Genomic DNA, 22,059 nt, shown 5'->3' with positions numbered 1-22,059 from the left:
ATATATGTAGCTTTATATAGATATTAATGTAGTCACTTTCTCAAAGATTACAAATTATAATATGTTATCTATTTATTTATTTCCATTTTCTTTTATACTGTCTAAATGGAAAACCATTCTGGGCGATATACAACTTTCATGCACAATCGGGCCAATGCAGTACACTGCACTCAGCTGAGCTCACTGGTTAACCTGTGGTTAGAAGCGCGTTTTGGACATGTATCCGCAACCTCTTATACAATAAGGGGCGGATTTTCAGAGCCCTGCTCGCGTAAATCCGCCCAAAACCGGGCGGATTTATGCGAGCAGGGCCCTGCGCGCCGGGAAGCCTATTTTACATAGGCCTCCCGGCGCGCGCAGAGCCCCGGGACTCGCGTACGTCCCGGGGTTCTCGGAGGGGGGCGTGTCAGGGGGGCGGGGCCGGAGCGCGCGGCGTTGCGGGGGCGTGTCGGCAGCGTTTTGGGGGCGGGTACGGGGCGTGGCCGCGCCCTCCGTACCCGCCCCCAGGTCGCGGCCCGGCGCGCAGCAGGCCCGCTGGCGCGCTGGGGATTTACGTCTCCCTCCGGGAGGCGTAAATCCCCGACAAAGGTAAGGGGGGGGTGTAGACAGGGCCGGGTGGGTGGGTTAGGTAGGGGAAGGGAGGGTAAGGTGAGGGGAGGGCAAAGGAAAGTTCCCTCCGAGGCCGCTCCGATTTCGGAGCGGCCTTGGAGGGAACGGGGGGAGGCAACGCGGCTCGGCGCGCGCAGGCTATACGAAATCGATAGCCTTGCGCGCGCCGATCCAGGATTTTAGTGGATATGCGCGGCTCCGCGCGTATCTACTAAAATCCAGCGTACTTTTGCTTGAGTCTGATGCGCAAGCAAAAGTAGGCTGATCGCGCTTCTTTTAAAATCTACCCCTCAGGGGATTAGCGCATCCAAAACAAGCGTCCAACCCCTCGCGAAGCTAATAGCTCTCATCACATGTAAATTCATCTTGATGAGGCTATTGGCTATTACCTCCCGATGCAAAAATAAAAATGTGCATCTGACACGCACATTTTTTCCCTCAAAAATTAACGCCTGCCCCGGAGTATGCATTAAGCTTTAAAGAGCCTCTAAAGTTCATAGAAATGCAGACAATACTGCTTTCCTGTAGTTCCTCCAACTTAATATTGTGGCGATATTAAGTCGGAGGAACTGAAAAAAGGAGTTAAAAAAAAAGTGTGCCTACAGCCATTTTCCTAACCTGTTGACAGCCACTTCTCCTGGCTGCCCGCTGCTGAGCAGGGCTAGGGGCACACAATTTCCCCTACTGCCTCCTTTTTACCGTGACAGCCCATTTACATATTGCATCGAGCACCATGGTGAGGTCGATCGGCCGTGCATGAGGGGAGAGGGCACTCAATCATGAACGCCCATTTTCCATGCACCGATATTGCATCGGCCTGAATGTTAAAATACAGACAAAATAAACAAAAAAATCATAATCAAACATTACAAGCATATATTAAGCAAGTTTAAAAAGAAACCATTTGAACAAATTATGTACTGTTAACCAATTTTTATGTATTTTCATAATCTGAAACATGGAGAAATATTATTCTGCTCCATGACAGAGCTGATATAGGAGTCCTAGGAAGTTTTGTAAAATATTAAAACCTCAATCATTTGCTGTAATTAGTCTGCGTCATCTTCCTACATGTCTTTGTACCTTATCAGTGGATATGGACAAACCAAGTTGTATATACATTTACCATGGTCGCTTAAAATATCTATAAATGCAAAATAATGCCAGGAAATGGTTAGATCTTAATATGCATCCATATTTTTATGATGCTGTGTGTAAAAGGTCAAATTAACATTTTCTGCCATTGGTTTCTTAGCTTTGTCTACTTTACAAACAAAGCTCTATAAAATCAGTGATCGCTTTTAAATTGTACACATTTTAGAAATGGCATTAGCTTGATTTATAGCTCTAAAATCTTTACCTGAGTGTTTCTTACACAGTTAGGAGAATTCATCAGTGTCTAAGCCTGTGCTAAAAAAATATGTGGTTATAGATAAAGCTCAGATATGTTCCTTGTTGCAAGATTAAAAAGAAAAAATCAATCAATCACATTCTATACTATGAATCTCAGGTTATTGACTTTCAGATTTTATGCCTTAAGATTAAATGTTGTTCTTACTAAGTGCCCTATTGATTAATTCATCATTGAACCATTATGATTGGTAATAAATTACCTTGTACACAGAGATATATCTGTTCTGTGTATGTAAATTATTTATATATGTAATATATTGTCTTAAGTATACCTACACAAAGCTAAAATTAATTGCCAATAATTACTGTTCATTGCATGTAACTGTCAATTTCTTATTCTGAAATAAATAAATGGCAAGGTGTCTAAACAGGATACCATTTATTTAGCATCATTGTGTTACTGCCACCATGGACACAGGTGCTGTTCTATTAAAATACTTCTATGCTCATGAACCATTTCATACATTTATTGCAGATGTGGTAGACACAATTAATATGGGATTGGTAATTATGCTTCAAATGTAATTACCTACTAGCCAAATGATTATTACCATTAAAATTGCAATATGCCTTATTAAATGAAGTTGTTTTATCAGCTCAGATGGTAAGGTTCTCATATTTCCAACATAAGTGCCAACAAGTTATGAATATATTGTATTCCTGAAAATTATGCTACTTTTAAGCATAATCTGGCTTTCTGTTTCCATTTTTCCTTATCTATTCATTTTTATTTTATCTATTTCATTTCAGATATTTAACCCTTTTTGATTAGTTTGGTATAATTTGCTCTGACATTTGCATTTAGCAAGTATATTTTATTTTCTAATATAATACAGAATTCATATTTATCAAATCAGTATTTTTATAGAAAGACAATAAAACTGTAAAAGAATCTCACAAAAGTATATTTGTGTGTCTGCCTATACACACACAGAAAGAAAAAGACACACATACACACTTGGGGCTAATTGCTTTCCCTGCCAGTCCTGGAATTGGGCTCTCTTCTGTAGTGTGTGTGTGTGTGGGGGGGGGGGGGGGGGGGGAGCGTATAAGCACACTTTTCTTTCTGTTCTCCTCTTTGCCCTTCTCCTCCTTGTTTCTCTACTCTCTTTCACACCCCCCCCCCCCCATTTTTCCTCCCCTCACTCTCAACCATTTCTCTCATTCATGCAAGGTTCCACTCCTATAAGAATAAACAGTTTTACTGACCTAACCTCTACTCTATAACCTGGGCATCCATGACTATTCATCACTAGGTGAGAGGGGAGGAGGTAAAGGCCTTGCCCCTGCGGTCACCCTAGATCAGAGATGGTGAACTCCAGTCCTCGAGTGCCACAAACAGGCCAGGTTTTCAGGCCTCCATTATATACAGATCTGCTGCCTAATGTAAATAACGTAAGCAGGGGAGCACCAGCTGCAAATGCACTGAATTACAAAAGGGGAAAACTAGACACAGCCACACTAAATTCAGCACTGAACGTAAAAGAGTACATCCCAAACACTTCTGTCTGTATCCTGGCTCCCTCAATCGCACGCCTAAATATGGCATTAAACTGTTATCTGCTCAGCAGGGGTGGAGTTTGAATGCCCCAGAAACTGCACCCCTTTCCCCCAATCAGCCTAATGGTAGCATATTGTGCAGTCACCTGGCATTTGAACAGCCCTCGCACAACAGCCAAGGTATTCATCGCACCGTGATCTGTCTGCTCTCTGTTTGACCTCCTGATTCTAAACAGCCTGCCATCGCAAACCGAGATATTCACTGTCTCTAGGCCAGAACTGTCGCATCCACAGCTGGCTGCCGCCACTAGCTCACTGACTCTGAACACCCTGAAAAACACAATGGTGAAAGCAGCACGAAATAGGGCTAGCTCAAAATTGCATGATACTGCTGCTGACAAGGCATGCCATAGTGGCAGGAGATGATCATGTTTATTTTATTTATTTATTTATTTATTTATTTATTTTATATACCGACATTCGATCGAGATATCACATCGGTTTCCAGATAACTAAAGGAATAGGGTGATAACAGCCCTATTTTACATTATAACATGGTATTAAATAGATATAAAAATATTTTACATTATAACATGGTAATAAATATAACAAGTTGTAACAGAACTAACAGGAGTACATGGAACATTAGACTATAGTATATAACATATGTACATAAATGGCTTGTTGATGAGGATAAATTATGGTAAGGATAAATAAATAAATTTTATTTATTTAGTCAGTTTTATATACTGATATTTGGTTTTTTAACCTTCACAACGGTTTTCAATTGTAGAAAAACTAAAAAAACAGACAAAATACATAATACAAACTACATAATTTAAATAAGATTCAATCAACTATTAAAATTGGTACTTAATAAAATAATAAAAACTAAATCTAAATAATTTATAAGCTGAAATCAATTAAATCACTTAAATAAAATAAAAATCACTGGAGAATTGGTCTGCGGTCATTAGCAGCCACTGGCTTGTATGTGGCACAACCCTCCAGAACTCTCTTGGTGGCGAAGTCCCAGACTAGGTTGGCCAATTCTGTGCCCTGGCAAAGAACGCGAAGCTTGCAGTTTAGCCTGCACCGTGTCCCTGCAGTTCCACTGTGCCTTGTAGCCTGCAATGTAGGAAAGCAAGGTGCATGGTGCGATGGATTGGTGCAGCAGATCCAGTGCTGCTTCGCTCTAGTTATACAAAGGTGTTTCGGCACAGGTGTTCCTCACTCCTTGGCATTCACTGCCAGCCTTTGGATTTCTTCTCACTTGCAATGAGAAAACAATCAGCGCAACCTGGGAATGTACCATGCACGTGCTACCACATTTAACTGCAGACTCCTTCTAACCATCTCCCTCAACAATTCAGATACAGGAGCCCACTTAGCAGATTGGCAAATGATGATTTGGACTACATCGATGTTATCACACAAGAATACTACCCTTCTATTGGCTAAACGCCTACCCCAATTTTGAAACAATACCATTACTGAGAGCAATTCTGTAAATGTGATATTTGACGAGACACCCCACTAAGGCCAATCCATTGACCATGTTTCTGCACACCATGATCTTTGGCAATACAAGCCAAACTCCACACCCCTGAGGCATCTGGGCATAGTTGCAGATCCTCACTGTATACAGGCGGGGAAAGCCAGGCTACTGAACCCTTCCAATATTGCTAGATCCTAATGCTTTACATGTGTGGCACTTATCCTCTGCCTTTTCCTAACTGCCATGGACGCCGGGACCAAGCTGCGCAGGAACTCGTCCCATAGTTTTAACCCTACATGCAAAAGCCAGAGTCCTGATCAGGGATTGTGCAGATGCCAGGGTGATATTGCAGCTAAGGTCCATGCTATCGACCAGCAAGAACAGCTTCTTAAATTTGTCAGCAGTGAGTCTGGAAACCATCAAGGTGGAGTCCAGCTCAATGCCGAGAAACATCAAGATACTGGTCAGTGTCTACAACTTAGCAGCAAGCAGGACCCCAAGGGCATGTGCCAGCCTTTGGAGGCACTTGAACAGCTTTGAGCACATGTCAAAATTATGGGGGCTGATGAAAAGAAAATCGAGATAGTGGACTATACTCGTCAAGCTTGTGCACCATGAACTCTCCCAGTACAGGAAGATGATAAAGGCGTCAAAGTAAGCATATGAGATGGAGTAGTCCATTGGCATGCACTTATCAAAGTAGTAAGCACCATCAAAACAATACAAAAAAAAAAAAAGCAAAGGGAAGCTATCGGGGTGTATGGGAAAGAGCCGGACGGAGGACTCTGTCGATCTTCACTATGAGGACCTCCTCTCTGCAATCCCTGAGCAGGTCACTGCACTATTAAATGGCATGTATTGCACTTCTTAAGGGATGGAATCATTGACAAATCTGCCGGCAGGTTAAGATTGGTTGTGGATCAACCTATATTTACCTGGCTTTTTTTTTGCACTCCCACAATGACACAGTCATGTCAGGAAAAGATGGACATAGGAACAGGCCTGCAGTTCTAACTAAGCTCAGCTCAGATGCCAACTTTTCCTTTACCACAGCAGCAAACCATGTCCCAGAAGGTTCATTTTTGCATGGGTTGGTGAACAAAGGACTTTGTTATGAAATTCTAAAACCCACCTTGAAGCAATCCCACAGTGCAGTGGCAGCCCACTGGTATGGATAGGACCTTAAGCTCCTCTCTGGTACAGTCCACTGCTATGGGGTTAGAGCTCTATCAAAAGTGTCACTTGCCTATTGCACTAGGACCCTTCCTTGGGCATGTGGTGGCTGGGTGGTCTGCAGCACAGGGTTGTGCAAATTTACTTGTGTTTGCAGTCCTGCATATAACAGCCCCTTTATTGAATTGCCAACATGTCTCTGAGGTATTGATTTCTGAAAGCTATTGACTTTGTGCATTACCTTGTGCTCGAAATGGCCAGCTGTTCGCAAGTGCTTCCAAGCTTCTTCTGGTCATACTGGTAAGCTAAAAATCAACATCATGAAAACCCCATGATATGATCAGAGTGTTGGCCATTCTTTCCCTGAACCACTCATCATAATTGAGCCAGGCAAAACCCTTGTACTCTGGGCTCTAGGAATAGTGTCAAGATAGGACCACATAGCCATATCCTGCAAGGGATCTGCCCTTCCAAATATAGATGTAAGTCAAGCAAAGGAATGAACCCAATTATTCCTGTTCCTCGTGACCCTTTTTGTGCCCTCTGGTGGCTCATGCTGCCTATGCCTTTTCTGGGAGTTGTCTCCCTATCACTCCTCCAGCAAACTGAAAATATCCATGTATTGTCTGCACCTAACATGGTGCCAGAGAGAATGCAGAACACCTTGCCAGATCTGCTTAGTAGTGCTCAATACAAGCAGCCCTGCCCCCACTGCAGTAGAGCTTCCAGAACCCTCCAGAACTGAAGGAACCCCAGGAGCCAGAGGATGACACTAAGTAGGAACTCCAGCTGCCGGATGTGTTGGAGCAACAGGAGTTTTTCTTGCCTCTACGTTTGTGCTTCCTCTTGGAGCCCTTCACACTCTTGACTACTGAATGACAGCCTATAACTCTGGTCCTTCAACCCCAATGGTAACCAGGGTAGGCTCAATTTATGATGGCTATGCTGCTGATGGACCAGCCGGAGGATACTAGAATTGCATTCGGAGTCAATGGAGTCATTGCACCTGCCGGTGCGCATTATGATAGAGCATGAGCTGGTTCGAATCAGACCTCTACGGATGGCACAGAAGCAGTTGGGATTCGGAGCTGTATAGCGGGCACCGGGGTCCCCCCACTGCAGGCTGAGAGTTGGGTACCATGGAGCCCTCTGGAGGTTGAGTTTGAGGTACAGGTAATCAGAGGCCTCTATGTTAGGGCTAAGGCCAAGGGGTCTAAGCCGCAAACCATGCATCGGGAGGGGTGTACCCCTAAACTGCCAGCTCAATATCAGGGTTGAAGCAATGTGAGCCACTGTATTCCCAGGCTTGCCATCCAGAGGGCACGGCCTCAGCAGGTCTCCAGGTTAGGACCTAACTGGGTAAAGGAGGGGCAGGGTAGCTACCCGACTGGGCTGCCCCAGCCAGGCACCACCCTCCAGATCCAACGAGAGGTGAAACTGTCAGGTTGGGTCGGGATATAGTCCCTCAGAATCCAGGTGGCTAACTGGGGGGTCGATTGCTGGGGCCAAGGGTCACTGCCAACTCCTGAAGTATCCCATTCCTCTCCATGCCTTGGTCTGGTTATGCCCTCCCCATGGCTGCATTGGCTGTGGGGACATGGATTCAAGTGCTGCTTTCTCCCCATTGACCTCTGCATCCCTCCCGCCCCTTGACCTTTCCAGGGGGAGCCGGGGTCTGCACACTCGCTGACTCCCTAGCAGATGGTATGGCACTAGCAGCCCCCCCCCTGCCAGGACGGGCAATGGGCTTGCGCTGCAGAATTGCAGCTTTGATCTTGGCCTCTGGGCATGGCTATGATACCCCATGTTAGCCATTGGAGGAAATGGGCTTGATGTAAATCTACCCCTCAAGACCTGTACGATGCTGACTTTTTCACTACCTCCCTGTAAAGAAATATTTCCTTAGATTACTCCTGAGTCTACCCTGTTTCATTCCCATCCCAAGACCCCTTGATCTAGAGCCTCCTGTCTGTAGAAAACAGCCCACCTCCTGTGCATGGAAACTTTTTATATCTCCCCTATCTTGCCTTTCTTCTATGGTGTAAATTTTTATATCTTTAATTCTGTCCCCATATGTTTTAAAATGAAAACCACTGATGATTTTAGTAGCCACCCTCTGGACCAATTTCAAACAGTATATATCCTTTTGAAGGCACAGTTTCCAGAATTGTACACAGTTTTCCAAATGAGATCTCACCAGGGACCTATATGGGGGCAATTTCACTTCCCTTTTTCTGTTTTCCCTATGCAACCAAGCATCTTTCTGACTTTTGCTGTTGCCTTATCCACCTATTTGATGACATTAATATAATAAAACATGATCACCCCCAAATACGGCTTTTCTTTTGTTCTTAGAAGAATTCCATGCCTTATCGTATACCTCTCCCTTGGGCTTTTGGAGCCTAAATGCTTCACTCTGAATTTTTTAGCATTAAATCTTAGCTGCCATACCTAGACCATTCATCTAGCTTCACTAGATCCCTCCTCTTGTTTTTCACACCTTTCTGGCTGTCTACTCTGTTGCAGATTTTTGGTATCATTGGCAAAAGACAAATCTTTCCCGACAATCCTTCAGCAGTGATACTGAAACAATTTTGAAAATGACAGTTCCAAGCACTGACACCTGCGGCACACCACTCATGGCCAGATGTACTAAAGGGTTTTTCTAATTCTGTGCCTATGGAGAAATAGCTTAGTACATCTGATGTTTAAAGGTGGATTTTCAAAACATTTCAGACGTAAAAATTAGCATATACTTCCATAAGTGGCCTCTGCTGACATATTTGGTATTTTATAAATGTCCAAAATATGCACTTTGACACTTATGCACATAACTTCCAACTTCCTCGTATATTGCTACACCTGCTAATTATCTGGCATAACTGAGAAATAAATGTTTCTATTCTATAGTATCGACTGGGTTAGAGGTCTGGGAAGAATTCAGGCTGAAAAACCGGGAGGGTCTCAATAACTGGGGGAAGGACTGCACAAACTGGTGGGACTAATTAGTTAAACTGGTAATTGCACTCAAATGTATCTTTTAAAATTCATCATTCAGCATGTGTAAATCCAAATTCATGCAAGTAAGTTGTACTTTATTTTCGCATGTAAAATATGCGTGCATATATTTTAAAAATAGGTGCTTTGAAATACTTGATTTCAATACATTGTATGTAATTGTGCATTGGCCTTCATATATGCTTATTTTCACCACTAAACATACACGTATTTTTCATAATATGCACGTATGTTTATATGCGAATGTTATAAAATGCTATGGCAAAACTATGTGCGGCCACATTCATGCATATATGCCACCACGCACAATTATTTTAAACTTTTCCTATTAGGTTTTTATCTCCAAAGTCTGCAAATACATTTCTGAGTCTGACAGGATATAAAATATGCTACCTTTTTTGATGATGTACAAGCATTATATTGCTGTAGAAAAGGGCATTTCCACTCTGTTGTTGATTTATTCCACCTTTTCTTCAGCTATTATATATTAATCATAGAACGGGTAAACATGTTGTGATGTTCTAGATTTTGTTTGTTTTTGTTTTTTTTTTTATAATCAGGCATGTACAGTATCTCTCCTTTTCAATTCTCCTAGTTATTCTTAGGTTGGATTTTGTTCTTTTTCTTTTCTATTCTAATTCTTGGTGCATTTTATATGCAAAATACATAGAAATATTAACAACATATATTGGTCATAACAGCACACTATTAAAAGAAAGCTTTCTATTACAGAATAAAAAGTTATACCTTCTGTTTCAGAATACCCTAGGAGGCCTAAGTTAATAGTCACTTTATGCATAGCATTTGTGAATAAATAACAAAAATGGCAGAATTAATTTTTATTGGTAACTAAGCATATAATTAGATACACTCTGGTGCCTAAAATGCTATTTTTAATTACTTTTTTTTTTTTAGCAAGGATGTATTTCCTATTATCTGCTTTTTCTAAGAGAAGAAATACTCTAATAGGAATAGTTGTTTTAAAAACTGATATTTTAACTTTTTGAAGATTAAGAGGGTAACTTTCAAACCTGCACATGAGCACACGTGCATGCGTGCGTTAGCCTGCGCCAAGGGATATAGCTATTTATAACTTGTGTGCGTATATGCACACGCAATTTATTTATTTATGTATTTATTTATTTATTTAAGGTTTTTTTATACCGGCATTCATGAAGCATTCATATCATGTCGGTTTACATAAAAGCAGGGGTGCAATGAATACAACAATGAACATAAATAAATGTGATGAAGAGATGCAGTTACAATTAACAAGGGCTATTGAACTGGGGTGGAGGAAATAAAGAGAGATAGAAGAAGTTAATTATATACAAATATATACAGTGTACAATATATACAGCTGCTGTGAAGAATGTTTGCTGGTGAAGCGTATTAGTTGGAATTAGGGAATGCTTGCCTGAATAGTCATGTCTTGAGTCTTTTCCTAAAGGTTAGGAGGCATGGCTCATTTCTGAGATCTGGGGGGATAGAGTTCCATAAAGGCGGGCCTGTAATAAAATAGCCTAGGTGCATGCATATGTGCACTAAATTTTAAGTGGTCACACGCATGGGCATACAAATGCCTTTGCTATCACTTCTTCCCCAATTTGTCCAGTTAAGAGAGAGGTCCTCCATGCCCCACCCTAGTTTGATAGCCTTCACTCTCCCCAGTTAGCCCCAATCCTTAAAACCCCGTGTATCTGCCTATTTTTCTTTTGTTAATTTGCAAGTCATCCATAGCAGAAGTAAAGCTACGCAGGGAGCCTCAACGCACACTGGATCATGTATGTAGTTATGTGCACATGTTAGGTTCATGGCGTGAAATTCCTATGACCTGCCCGGATCACGTCTGTGTCACGCCCTTTTTGGAAAACTTCCAAGGTGTGCACACTCCGTGAGATGCGCATGTATTTCAGCAGCTTTTAATATTCACTTGGCGCTCACGAGTCCGACAGTCATGCCTCCCCTAATTAATGCATGCATCACACTTTAAAAATTCACTTTTATATAGGGTAATTTTCTGCCAGTGCAAAGTTTGTGGTTACTTATTACCCCAGTCTTTGCACTGATTTTCAAAGTGAAAATTTTCCCATGCTGTCACTTTGAAAATTTCCCTGTTAAAAGTATACACACATAGCTACAGTTGCTATTCGGTGCATGTAGTTTTGATGGCCACCCCTTACTCTTTCAAAGGCAGATTCCTAAATAGAGAGAGAGGCAGGAGTGATGCCCACTCATTGCTGTCCCTATTGGTGTCCTTAAGAAAACGATACCTATCAGCCCTGAGACTGGTGCAATAGTAGTATCAAATGGTACCAGACTCAAGGCTGGCTGGTGCCTGTATACAGAGATGTCAGCAGGGCAGGAGTGAATGGGCATTGCTTCTTTCCCTTTCTCTAGTCAGGATCATTATGGAAGGGATAAATGGAGGCTGGAGAGGTCCCCCAAGCATGGAAGCTTTTTGTAAGTAGTTGAAGAGGGGGGGGGGGGGATGTCAGGAGACCCGGGAGACCCTGTTGGGCTTCGCTATGCCAGGAGTATACCTGGACCTCTGGTTCTTGGCAAAGGCCCTGGAAATCCCAGGAAGGAGCATTTGGGACCTGGGAAGTCATTTTTTTAAACACATCAAAAATGCGTAAAACATTTCAGGTAACTTTGGTTAACCATTTATGGTTCATTTAAAAAATGGCCTTTTTTGGTTTGTCTGTGCAATTTCTTTTAAATGTGTCCACATCCCTAATTAAAATAACAGATTATGTTTGCTGACAGGCCTTGCCAAAGATAATGACTGGTATTAATCTTGTTTATTTATTTATTGAAACATTTTATATTCTGCTTTTAATGGATACCCATCCTAAGCAGATTAAAACATAATTAAAACAATAATACAATAAACATTATTGAATAAAACAGTACAAAAATACAATCATTATTAAAATAAAATCATCTTAATTAAAATATATGGTTTCCCTGAGAGATGCTGTTTCTTTTGAACAAACGAGCTTTTAATTGTTTGCAAAAGGTGAGAACTTCACCTGTTTCTTAGCCAATCTGGAAGGTTATTCCACATCTACGGACCAATTACATTAACAGCCCGTTTTCTTATTTCAACTGAATGTGCCTGCCTACAGTAGGAACCTGTAGTAATAGTTCCTTTTGGGATCATAAATCATAAGTTGGTACATATCTTATTAAAAACTCTGATAAATAAGTTGGTCCTTCCGTCTTCAAAGCTTTGATGACAAGCATCATTAATTTAAAATCAAAGTATTTTTTCACGGGTAACCAATGAAGATCAAACAATAATGGGGATACGTGATCCCATCTTTGACCACCACTAATTAAGTGAGTGGCAGTATTTTGCAGCATCTCTAAAGGCCGAATAGTAGTGGCAAGCAACCCAATATAAAGTACATTACAATAAACAAGAACAGTGATTATAAATGCTTGAATTTGTCAAGAAATGATTTTTATCCAGACCAAAATCTGATTGGATATATTCTTCTACAATGCTACTGCTTTTTAAAATGATTTGTTTATCGATTTAAATTTATATCACAAAATTTTAGATAATTTAGACCATTTATACATCTAGGCAACCTTTAATATCAATGCCTTTTACTTAGCCTGATTTTTAACTGCATTTCCACACATAAAATGTGGTTTTATTCATGTATGTGTGTTTTCGAAAATTCCCTATGGGAATTCCTTATGGGGGTTGTGTGTGTACAACTGCATAAAGTGATTCCACATGTATTTTTAGGCACACTAGATAGAGGAGAACTAGGGGGATAGAGTTGGGGGTGGGGATAGTATTTATCCACGTGCTTTCAATTTGTGAAAGTATTTACATAAATCTCTATGCACACATTTAAGCTTTCTAACAAGTAGTAAAAAATGTGTGCATATACCTACTGATTTTTAAAAACTAAAAGTCCACTTTGAAAATCTTAACTAAAGTTTGCATATACTTTCTACATACATACTTTAGCCCTCTATGGACTCTTTAAAATTACACTGAAAGAAAAAATATGTAGAAGCCTGAAGAGATGGACAACCAGTAGATCCCATCCTACTAACTGATAAATAAACTTGGTCCAATTTCTGCCAAATGTCAAAATGTAGCTCCTTCAGCTGACACTACAAGCATATGAAAATGCTTATGCTTTGAGGAAGGAGAATGTATGAAGGTAGATGGAAGAGAAAAGAGTATGGGAGCGGTAGAAGGGATTGGAAGAGGCAGGTTTGATGTTTGGGTGTTTGGGTGGTGGTGTGGGGAATGGAGTGGGTTAGGAGGTAGGGGAATGATAAATAATTGGAAGGGGAACATCATTTCTGTTTAGAATAATAGGTAATTACTTTTTATTAGGACTTTCTCCCATACTTAATTTCTTTTTTTTAAATCTCATTTTCTGTTAGTCATGTCATGTTTTTAGTTTTCTGGTATCTGTGTGTCATCTAAGTGGTATTCTTATAAGGAATGGTCTAACACCACTTTGATTTATTTAGCTGTACAGATTTATAACGATAAGAGTAGTTAAGTTGTAGCAGCTTTTAGAAACTCAGAATGTTAATATGGTTGAGAAATGAAATACAAATCAAAAAGAAAGAAACAATTTTTTTCCAACTCTAAACTGCATTCTCAGTTGTTTTCCTACTAATGATTTTTCAAAATTCTGAATACGGATTTTCAACAGCTCAGATATAAGGATGTGCAATTCTTGCATATTTTGATCTTAGAATTAATATGTATATTTTCCTTAATATCCATGCATTATGGTAAAGTATACCATTGCAGCAAAATCTGATATAGGGCCTCATTTTCCAATATCGCAGTGGTAACGCATGAGGGGGCGTGTCCCATGCAAATAAGGCATTTGTCGTGCAGTGGGGAAACATCGCATGACGCGATGTTTTCGCCATTTGCGAAAATGGATTCGCAAATCGCGAAAACATCGTGCACCGCGATAAAACAACCAATGAATCTTCGCAGTACACAAAAGTGTCCAAACAGCCTATTGCACTACACCGGGGGGGGGGGGGGGGGGGGGGGGAGCACCTTGCTATAGTGTCTATGCCCTAGACAGGTATTTGTATCCCTATGGGAGGGCCACCTAGTAACTCGAGGTGGGGATTAGGTATGAGCGTAGGGGGTTGGGGGCCGCTTTCACATTCAACATGAGACGTACGGAAAGAACAGTGGTCTCTAGTGAAGATTTGCTGGCCGTCGGAGTGATCAAGTTTAAAAAAAAAAAGATATATATATATATATATATATCTTTTTTTTTTTATAATGGGCGTGCATCCGTGCCATTGCAGGTTTCACCAGTTTGTCTACCAGTTCACCCAGTTAAGAGCTAGGTCCTCCAAACACCCTAGTTTGGTAGCCTGCACTCACCCCAGTTATCCACGACTCTTGCAGAAAGGTCTACTTTATTTTATTTTTTAAGTTACACCTCCATAGCAGAAGTAAATTTATGCGGCGATGAACCTGGGTGCCCGCCGGAATGCATGCATATTTACGTGCACATCTCGGCCATGCCCCGCCCAGACCATGTCCCTTTTTGAATGGAAGTGAGATGTGCCCATTCCGGGAGATATGCATGCAGCAGGTCAGCTTTTGAAATACAGTGGGCGCACGCGAGCCCAACTTGTGCGTGCCTCTCCCAATTTTGGCAAACAATTTGGCATGCGACAGGCTTTTAGACTTCGTCTTTTAATGTGCTTGGACAGCAGAAAATATCCTTAGAAATGATCCAGTTAATCCATAAGGGCAGTCCAAGCTATATAATGTCCCACCTTCCCTGGCAGAGGTGTTGAATTAACTGCCCCTCTCCCCCTTTCCTTTCTCGTGCTGTTCACTACAGGAAAATGTGCAATAAATTGGCTCGGGTCTTCTTTTCGTACACATTTTTTTAATTTTATTTTTTTTCATTGATGTCATTGCAAGTCCTTGACTTCCTTTTTTTTTTTTTTCTGCTCAATACCACTTGAGGGTAATGCACAGCCACCGTTCAAGTTTGTAACAGCATGAAAACACACCAAGTTTAAATAGCCCAGCAAAATCCTCTGCAAACTTATAGCTTGATACTTTTATTTGTGCAGCATAACACAGATGAGAAGGAGGGGAATTATGTCCATTTGAATTATCTTGGTATTATCTACTGTGAGGCTACTTTGCCTTCAAAAGCAGGGGGTTTTTTTCTGTCATTTTTTGTGGGTCTTTGCAAAGAAACAACTTCATGAAGACCTGCCATGTGTGAGTTGTTGGGTTTTTTTTGTTTGTATTTTAATTTATATTGAAATATTTATAAATGGTTTTCACAAAAAAATGATGCACAAACTAGAGTTATTTGTGTATCACTATCAAACAAATTCTTCATTTACCTAATCAATAAAGCTTTTGAAAGTACTTACTTCTGTTTTTAAAGATAGCTTTTGAGGCAGATTCAGATATCCTTTCAAAGGTAAATCCTGAAAGCCTAAAGTCTTGCATTATTTTGAACATCTGTGGACAAATCATCAACTGAGGATTATAGAATTATAACTTCCAGTAGTTTTAGAAAACCAACTGGAGATTTTATGCACAGATTTATGCATTCTTACAAAGAAAATCCTTAATTTCATGTGCAGTATATTCCACAGCTTAGTTCTCCATAAGAGTTGCACTAGACAAAGCACAAGAGTATTATGATATATTAATCGGCATTTGCCAAACCAACCAGGATAATATGGTGATAATACTGGTCTTTATGGGGGGGGGGGGGGGGGAGTTTGGTTGGAGAATATAAAACAATGTTTTTCTGTATTTGGAAGGATTATGGACAATAAAAACATCTGCATTATTTTTTGATCTTGGAAGTTTTGCCAAATAGTGCTGCAAATATTTTTATTTCTTGAGAAGGAAGGGTCAATTGCAAAAAACTGTTTCACCTTTTAAGAATTTAACCTATGGAAAGTATCAGGGAGCTTATGTTAATGACTTTTCCCCCATCACCAATTTCTGCTTGAGGGATTTATCCAAATTTGTAAAGGTTTCTTTATATGCTCATGCAAGGGAGTCTGACTTCTAGAAAGTCACTCAAAGCCTGGACTAAATGTTCTATAATGTGCTAATTTAAAATCGCCAGGGCGTAAAAACCCAGAGATACATGCGTGGCTGCCCACATGCGCCAAAGGGATTTTTAAAGGGCCCCAGTCACACGCGTATCTCCTGCTATGCACCAAAGAACAGCTCATTTCAAAAGGGGCGGGCTGGGGCCGGGAGTAGGTCGGCCGCGGGCAGGATGGGACAGCGCCATTAGGCGCTATCCAGCTGAAGTGCACACCAGCAGCTGGCTCCAGCCTGCGCACCTTACTACTTCTCAGGAGAGCACAGGTATGTATAAAATTTTAAAAAAATGAAAAGCTAGCTAGAGGAGTTTTAGGGATTGGGGCAGAGATGGAAAAGGGAGGCAGGATAGGTAGGGGAGTGGACTGGGAGGGAACTGGGGAAAGCCCTTTTGCTTTGCTGCTCACTTCTAAGAAAATCCCCCCCTTGTGCGTGTGAGTCAGCACCCGCGCGCACATGCGTGCGCCATTATAAAATCGGGCGCATGTGCAGGCGTTAGCGGATTTTATAACATAGGCGCGTCTGCGCGCCCATGTTATAAAACTGGTGCATCCATGTGCACGTGCACATGGACGCCCACACGCCGGTTTAAAAATCTACCTTTATGGCAGTGATTCTGTACCTTTTTACTGTCATGACACATGGCACACTAAATTCTGCAGTTGAAATAAAAAATATTCTAAATATGTTTTTATTGTTAAAAATGATGCAAGAGAAAGAAAATATTCTTTAGTTTAAATAACTGCTTATAAAATAAAAAAAAATACAGAATTTTGTTTTTTTTCACAAAACTTTTAATCTTTGCTTTCTTTGTAAACTACTAGGAAGAAACTCTGGTGATTGTCTCAGATTTCTCATTTGATGTTAGATTAGGCTGATAAACTTGTTTATCTCAAGGCCCTCCCCAGACCAAATACAACACTGTTAAGCACACACACAAAAAATAAGAAGTAACCCAGGTTTATTAATAAAGCTTCCTGATAATAAACAAAATATATTTCAGAATAGCAGACGATATGTCATCACACATCTTTGTTTTTTTTTACTTTAAATGTATTCAGTTTTAATAATTATACAAAGTAAAAGACATTCTTTGTTTTGTTTTTTTTAATAGATTTTATTGTAAAATAAAACAGAAGTTAACAAAGATTGTGCAGACAGGGAGGTATAATACATTTTTGGAGTCAGTTTATACAAACTTATAAATGATGCATATGTTAGATTTCAAGCATCTCACATTTGGTACATCTATATAAGTAACCACCCAATTATATGACTAGTATCTGTCTTATTTCCCAATGTTTTCTCCCCATCCCCCCCCCAGTGTTCCATTTTCATCACCCCCCACTCCACATACACCATTTTTCTTAAACTACGTTAGCGTTATAATTTTGTACATCGATTTAAGAAAACATTTTTTCCCTTAATATTCCTCTGCCAAGAGAGCACAATTGCTGGTATTGGTGCAGAGGGAAAGATAATGCGCCATAACTTGTGTGAACACTCTCAGTTGTTATGTTTATACCTTAGCTTACTCTGGTACATCCCCAATCCACGGAAAGCTCAGAGATGCATCGAACCTCACATTTGAGAGAAAAGAGGAGAGACAAGATAATAGATAAGAGGCACCAGGTGCGAACAAAAGTACGCTGGATTTTATAAGATACTCGCGTAGCCGTGCGTATCTTATAAAATCCGGGGTCGGCGCGCGCAAGGGGGTGCAAATTTGTGCAACCTGTGTGCACCAAGCCCAGCGCGCGCTGTCTGTTCCCTCCGAGGCCCCTCCGAAATCGGAGCGGCCTCGGAGGGAACTTTCTTTCCAACCCCCCCCCCCGCACCTAAACCTCCCTCCACTACTTAACCCACCCCCCGGCCCTATCTAAACCCCCCCTACCTTTTGTTGGCAGATTTATGCCTGCTGAAAGCAGACGTAAATCTGCGCGCGCCAGTGGGCTGCTGGCGCACCATCACCCGACCCGGGGGCTGGTCCGGAGGCCTCAACCATGCCCCCTTGCCGGTGCCACACTCCCAGTCCCGCCCCGAACCGCCCCCTGACCCCAGACACGCCCACTCCCCCCCGCCCCTTTTATGAAGCCCCGGGACTTACGCGCGTCATGGGGCTGTGCACATGCCGGCGGCCAATGCAAAATAGGCGCGCCGGCGCATGAGGGCACTGCGCGCGTAAATCCGGCTGGATTTACGCGCGCAGGGCATTTAAAATCCGGCCCTTTGATTTTATCACTTATACGCACATATGCCTGCATGTTATAAAGTAGCCCATATATGCTGATATGTGCCCCTTTATTTAGGCACATATCATATCTTGTCATGCAAAACCCAATTCTACTGCATAAATCAGTTTATTTTATAATGGGCATGCATCCATGCCTTTGCCAGTTCCAACAGTTTGTCCACCAGTTCGTCCAGTTAAGAAGTAAGTCCTCCAAACACCCTTGGTTTGATAACCTGTACACCCCTATTTACCCAAGACCCTTTAAATCCCTCCAAAATGACTTCTTTTCACATACTCTTCCTCTATAGCAGAAGTAAACTTATTCAGTAGTGGAGTTGGGCGTGTGCCAGTGTCCATGTGTATGAACAGATCTCTTGGCCAAGCCCTGAACCAACCACGTTCCGCCCATGCCACATGTAGAGCATGTTCCTTTTATATATCGAGTGAGATGTACGTACATCAGGAGATAACAATCCATGTGGATGATTTTAAAATTTGGTGGGCATGCATGAGCCTGTCTTGTGCACACATCTACCAATTCTGGTGCGCACTAGAATTTTAAAATTCATCTTTATAAATGCAATATGAAATCTTAGATTGCAGTGTTTCCTCAACAGATATTTCATATCCTTTTTTCTCTAAATAAAGCTCTCTGAGCTATAAATTTAATTTTCATTTCCTGGCACCTAGTCATGTAAAAACTTGACACATTGGATTATACAGTTAACTGTCCCTTCAATTAAGACAGTACGAATGATGCAGGTTAGAGAACGGACTCTGTCCTTAGCAGGTCCTAGTTTATGGAATGTACTCCCATTAGAGTTAAGATTACAAAGAAACTACAAACTGTTTAAAGGAATGTTAAAAAAGTGGCTTTTTAAACAAGCATTTGGTAATATGAACGAAGAGAGAAATGAAATGGCAGTGTATATTAGAATCTTCGTGATTATCTGCAAAGTTAGCATTTTAGACATATTAAGATAAGTACAATTTTACTTGACATTTTCTACAGTATAATTATTGTTTTATTATTTTATATTTCATTTTATTATTTTGATATGAAACAAATTTTAAAGATTTTAGGAAATTTTTTTAAGCTGAGATTTGACTTATTGAAATTAGATTTTACGATATGAATCTTTGTTACCAATTTTAATGCATTGCACTTTAAATGTTTTAGTTTATTTTAGATATTTAATGTGATTGGATGTGCCTTGATGTAAACTATTATGATGGTAAAATTACTTAATGACGGTATAGAAAAGTTACTAAATAAAAAAAATAAACACTGCAAGAGACCCATAATCTCTCCCTGCCTCTTTTTGAATAAGACTCGGTAATGAGCTTAGGACGGACTTTTAGCTCAAGTTTCAATAAGTCTGGGTGATGAGCTGAGGACAGACATTTCTTGCACTTTTTAGCTAAAGTTCAGAACCTAGGGTGGAGAAGCTGAGAATATAAGAAGAAAAAAGAAGAAATAGAAAAATCAGGAATGAAAAAATAATTTTATAAATGTGAAAAGTAATTGTAGTTTTCAACCAATAAACTAGGCTGTTTTGACCTGAAAGTCACAGAATTGATAGTTGGCCATCACCATTTGCTCATCTATACCAACTGCTGAGAATTTGTCATACTGTGGGTATGCCTTGCCACCATCGTTTAATGTTAGGAAAATTAAAAAAAACATTCTCCACTTTTTGTGGTGGCAAGTTAGTTCATATAGAAATTGCAATAGCTATACTGCTGTATTGAAGATTTCAACTTCTTTAGGAGAACTTCTTTGAAGTTCAGAAAAGCTGCAGAACCTAAATATAATCTGCTTTGAACTGCCTGAAAGGCAGAATATAAATTGCATAAATAAATGTTCATGTGGAATTAAAAATAAGATTGTACAGTGAACCTTTTTTCAAAATTGCAGTCAGTGCAAAAATTCATTTTTTTGTTTCCTTCTTTTATAGATTAGAGATACAAAATCATCTGATCAGAAATCAACTCTCTTGCATTTCCTGGCTGAAATATGTGAAGAGAAGTATCGGGATATCTTGAAATTCCCTGAAGAACTTGCTCATGTTGAGAGTGCAAGCAAAGGTAAGCATGATGATGACAGTCAGAGAGCAATTTGCCTCTGCTGTAGACTGGAATGCTAACCATTTCATCAAGATTGTAGGATTACAGAAACTTAAAAAATTAATAGTCTTCATAATTTTTTTTCCCTTGTTTTGGCTATGTATTGACTTGGAATAAGGTAAAGAAAAGTTTGGAAGAACAGTGATGAATCTACTAAACTGTGGTCTTGCCTATTGGATGCTTAAAGTGTCTTGTCATGTAACTATCTAGATCCCATGGACAAGCAGTATTCTTCTTTGTTCAATTTTAATCAGTTTATACTTGTTTATGTTTTTTTTAACCCTCCATATTTGTTGATCCTTAATAAAACTAACAAAAAAAAAATTAAACAGTATTAATTTATTATATATTTTTAATGAATAGTTACATGAAGAACTGGAGTATTATGCTATATGCAGGTCAAGACAACTGTCATGGACCATAAATACAAATTGCATTATACATCTTTCTCAAGTGGATAAAAATATAGCTAGGACATCCATAGAATAATCCATGCCATAAATAGGACCAGCTGATTAAATTACTATCTCTATTTACTAGGTACTAAATAACCTATTGATATTATTATCTTCCTTTCATTATTATTTGGAGACTTATTTTCATAATCATAACAAATGTGTTTCTGGAACAGAAACATTTATGAGTGATCTAACATTAGGAAACAAGAAGGAAGAAAGAATGTTTTATAGGTGGAAGTACTGCATTTTTGTTTTGCATTCTTGCTTCTTGATAGTTTTTTTTATGAGATACATTTTCAAAAGATCTATGTGCCTAACTCTGGGAATTAAATCCTAAATTGGTCACATTAAAAAGGATCCTAAATTTATAGTCCTAATAAGTGGGTGGCTATGGAGGAAGATTTGGAGCAGAGGAAAAAGTTAAGCCTTTAGCATTCTTTTTCATCACTCAATACCTTACATATGCTTCTAAATCAGGCAAATGACTTGCAGGCCTAAATATAGGCCCCTAAATATAGGTGAGCTTTCAGCCACAAATTTAGCACCCTAAGGTTGACTAAAAATAGGCTCCTAACTTACCCCTAGATTCATCAAAATGCTATAATATCACATGGATAATGCCTGCGATGAGAAAAAGGGGAATGTTTATGGTATTTTTAGAATTACCGCACCACATGCTAACATAGCTCTTCACATAGATAGTGTATCATGGACTGCAGTAAAGTTTTCACACCCCGTGATACTCAGAGAGAGAGCCAGCTGCTTTATAAGGCCTTGAATGTAGTTAACTATTTATATTTCTATAGGAGGGACAGCTAATAGCTCAAGGTGAGGGTTTGGTGGTGGTTTAGGGGCCAGTTTGACATGCAGAGTGAGACATATGAACAGCACATAAGAAAATGCCATACTGGGTCAGACC

The 22,059-nt window shown here is 40.2% G+C and overlaps 1 protein-coding gene across 1 annotated transcript in view; it reads left to right on the top strand.

Moving 5' to 3' along the window:
- DIAPH2 (diaphanous related formin 2) overlaps window positions 1–22,059 on the top strand; it is a 2,404,298-nt gene that overhangs the window by 1,376,658 nt on the left and 1,005,581 nt on the right. Inside the window, exon 23 of the mRNA XM_029607438.1 lies at window positions 20,514–20,643. Coding sequence (XP_029463298.1) covers window positions 20,514–20,643 — 130 coding nt within the window. The remainder of the gene's footprint in view (window positions 1–20,513; window positions 20,644–22,059) is intronic.

Source organism: Rhinatrema bivittatum, chromosome 6 (assembly GCF_901001135.1).
Source record: "Rhinatrema bivittatum chromosome 6, aRhiBiv1.1, whole genome shotgun sequence".
Lineage (NCBI taxonomy): Eukaryota > Metazoa > Chordata > Amphibia > Gymnophiona > Rhinatrematidae > Rhinatrema > Rhinatrema bivittatum.
Note: the sequence above shows the minus strand (reverse complement) of the source record. Positions and strands in the feature narration are given on the sequence as shown.